At 57.8% G+C, this 1,649-nt stretch overlaps 1 protein-coding gene across 2 annotated transcripts in view; it reads left to right on the forward strand.

Moving 5' to 3' along the window:
• Nucleotides 1-1,280, forward strand: part of ABCF3 (ATP binding cassette subfamily F member 3) — an 8,474-nt gene extending 7,194 nt beyond the window's left edge. Inside the window, exons 18-21 of one of the 2 annotated variants that reach the window (XM_017865982.1) lie at nucleotides 93-184; nucleotides 367-499; nucleotides 631-718; nucleotides 807-1,275. In XM_017865982.1, coding sequence (XP_017721471.1) covers nucleotides 93-184; nucleotides 367-499; nucleotides 631-718; nucleotides 807-965 — 472 coding nt within the window. In that variant the 3' untranslated portion in view covers nucleotides 966-1,275. Of the gene's footprint in view, nucleotides 1-92; nucleotides 185-366; nucleotides 500-630; nucleotides 719-806 lie in introns of both variants that reach the window. The other variant, XM_017865977.1, reaches the window with a different exon arrangement.
• The last annotated feature ends 369 nt before the right edge of the window (nucleotides 1,281-1,649 follow it).

A 1,649-nucleotide genomic window follows, 5' to 3' on the forward strand; every position in this document is an offset into this window, starting at 1 on the left:
CTCAATGAGCACACTTGCAGGCACCCATGCTTCCTGCGCTCCTTCATGGCTGTTGCCTTTGTCTGCTTTACCACCTCGGTTTCTGCCTTCAGGAATCTGAAGATTGGCTATTTCAGCCAGCACCACGTGGAGCAGTTGGACCTAAACGTCAGTGCTGTGGAACTGCTGGCACGCAAGTTTCCTGGTGAGTTGGGGATTTGAGTGGGGGAAAGAGGGATGAGACTGACCCCGGCAGCTAGACTTGCCTTGGGGTGAGTGCAGAGCAGCCCTCCCAAGCCTAGATGGAAGGACATGGGGACTTGGAGGTGTGGCTGGAGGGAGGGAGTTGGGCCAAGAAGCCACCTGATCTGGGGAGTCCTTTTCCAGGGCGGCCTGAGGAGGAGTACCGTCACCAGCTGGGTCGGTATGGCATCTCCGGAGAACTGGCTATGCGCCCTGTTGCCAGCTTGTCTGGGGGCCAGAAGAGCCGAGTGGCCTTTGCTCAGATGACTATGCCCTGGTGAGGCCTCATTTTCTAGAGCTCTTCCCCTCCCATTTCCCCTTCTTGCCCAGTAGAAAACTGTATCAGAAGGCTTTATTTTCTCTCACCGCACCCCTTCACTGCCTACCTTCCTGGGTTCTGCCTTCCAGCCCCAACTTCTACATTCTGGATGAACCCACAAACCACCTGGACATGGAGACCATCGAGGCTCTGGGCCGTGCCCTCAACAGTTTCAGGGTGAGTGTGCCTTCACCCTGCCCACTCCTCCCCAGGCCTCGGTGCCTCTCGTGTCCCCCTCAGCACCTCCTGCTCTCCTGTCTTTCAGGGTGGCGTGATTCTGGTGTCCCACAATGAACGCTTTATCAGGCTGGTGTGCCGGGAGTTATGGGTGTGTGAAGGAGGCGGCGTCACCCGCGTGGAAGGAGGATTTGACCAGTACCGCGCCCTCCTCCAGGAACAGTTCCGCCGTGAAGGCTTCCTTTAGGGCTACCAGGCTGAGGACTCGCCCAGGACATGAACTGGTCTCTCAGACCCCTGGGCCACCACATAGGCCACCAACTCCAGGCCGTGGACTTCCCCCAACTTGGGGACAGCCTTATTCCCAAATGTCTCTCTCCTTTTGACTGGAGCATCTTCTGCACAACCTTGGGAGCCCATCCAAGGGTTGGTGAGGACTGGTCTCCCGGGGGCCGGGGGTCTGGGGGTACCCTCTGGGGTTATAGGTTTCCCCACTGCCCCAGCTCTGACTGGACCCCAAGTGGCTGCTATGTAAATTAAATGTCTCCCTGCGTCTCCTTTGCCTCATGTCTGCTGCTCCCTGGGCAGTGGTTGTCTCCTGTTGAGGGCTGTGGACTCTCGGATTGGCCTTTTCCTATGGCACTTGTTTCACTCACGTGGAGGAAGCAATGGCAGCACCAGCCTTGCCTCTAGAAGAGACATTGTCAAGCTGCTGGGGCATGGAGGTCATCAGCCTGCCTGGCCTTGGGGTGGGCTGAGCCAGTGGAATGAAGGGCAGTGTATTGGCATCACTGCGGTGCTGTTAGCCCTAGCCTGGGCTCAGCCTCAGCTGAAGGGGTCTTGGGTTCTGCCACCACAGCCCCCGCTGATGAGCAGTTGAACTGATTCTGTAACCTGGTCTCACACGTGGCTGGCTACTTTCTCCAGTGGT

This window comes from Rhinopithecus bieti, unplaced genomic scaffold (genome assembly GCF_001698545.2).
Source record: "Rhinopithecus bieti isolate Rb0 unplaced genomic scaffold, ASM169854v2 scaffold_2432, whole genome shotgun sequence".
Lineage (NCBI taxonomy): Eukaryota > Metazoa > Chordata > Mammalia > Primates > Cercopithecidae > Rhinopithecus > Rhinopithecus bieti.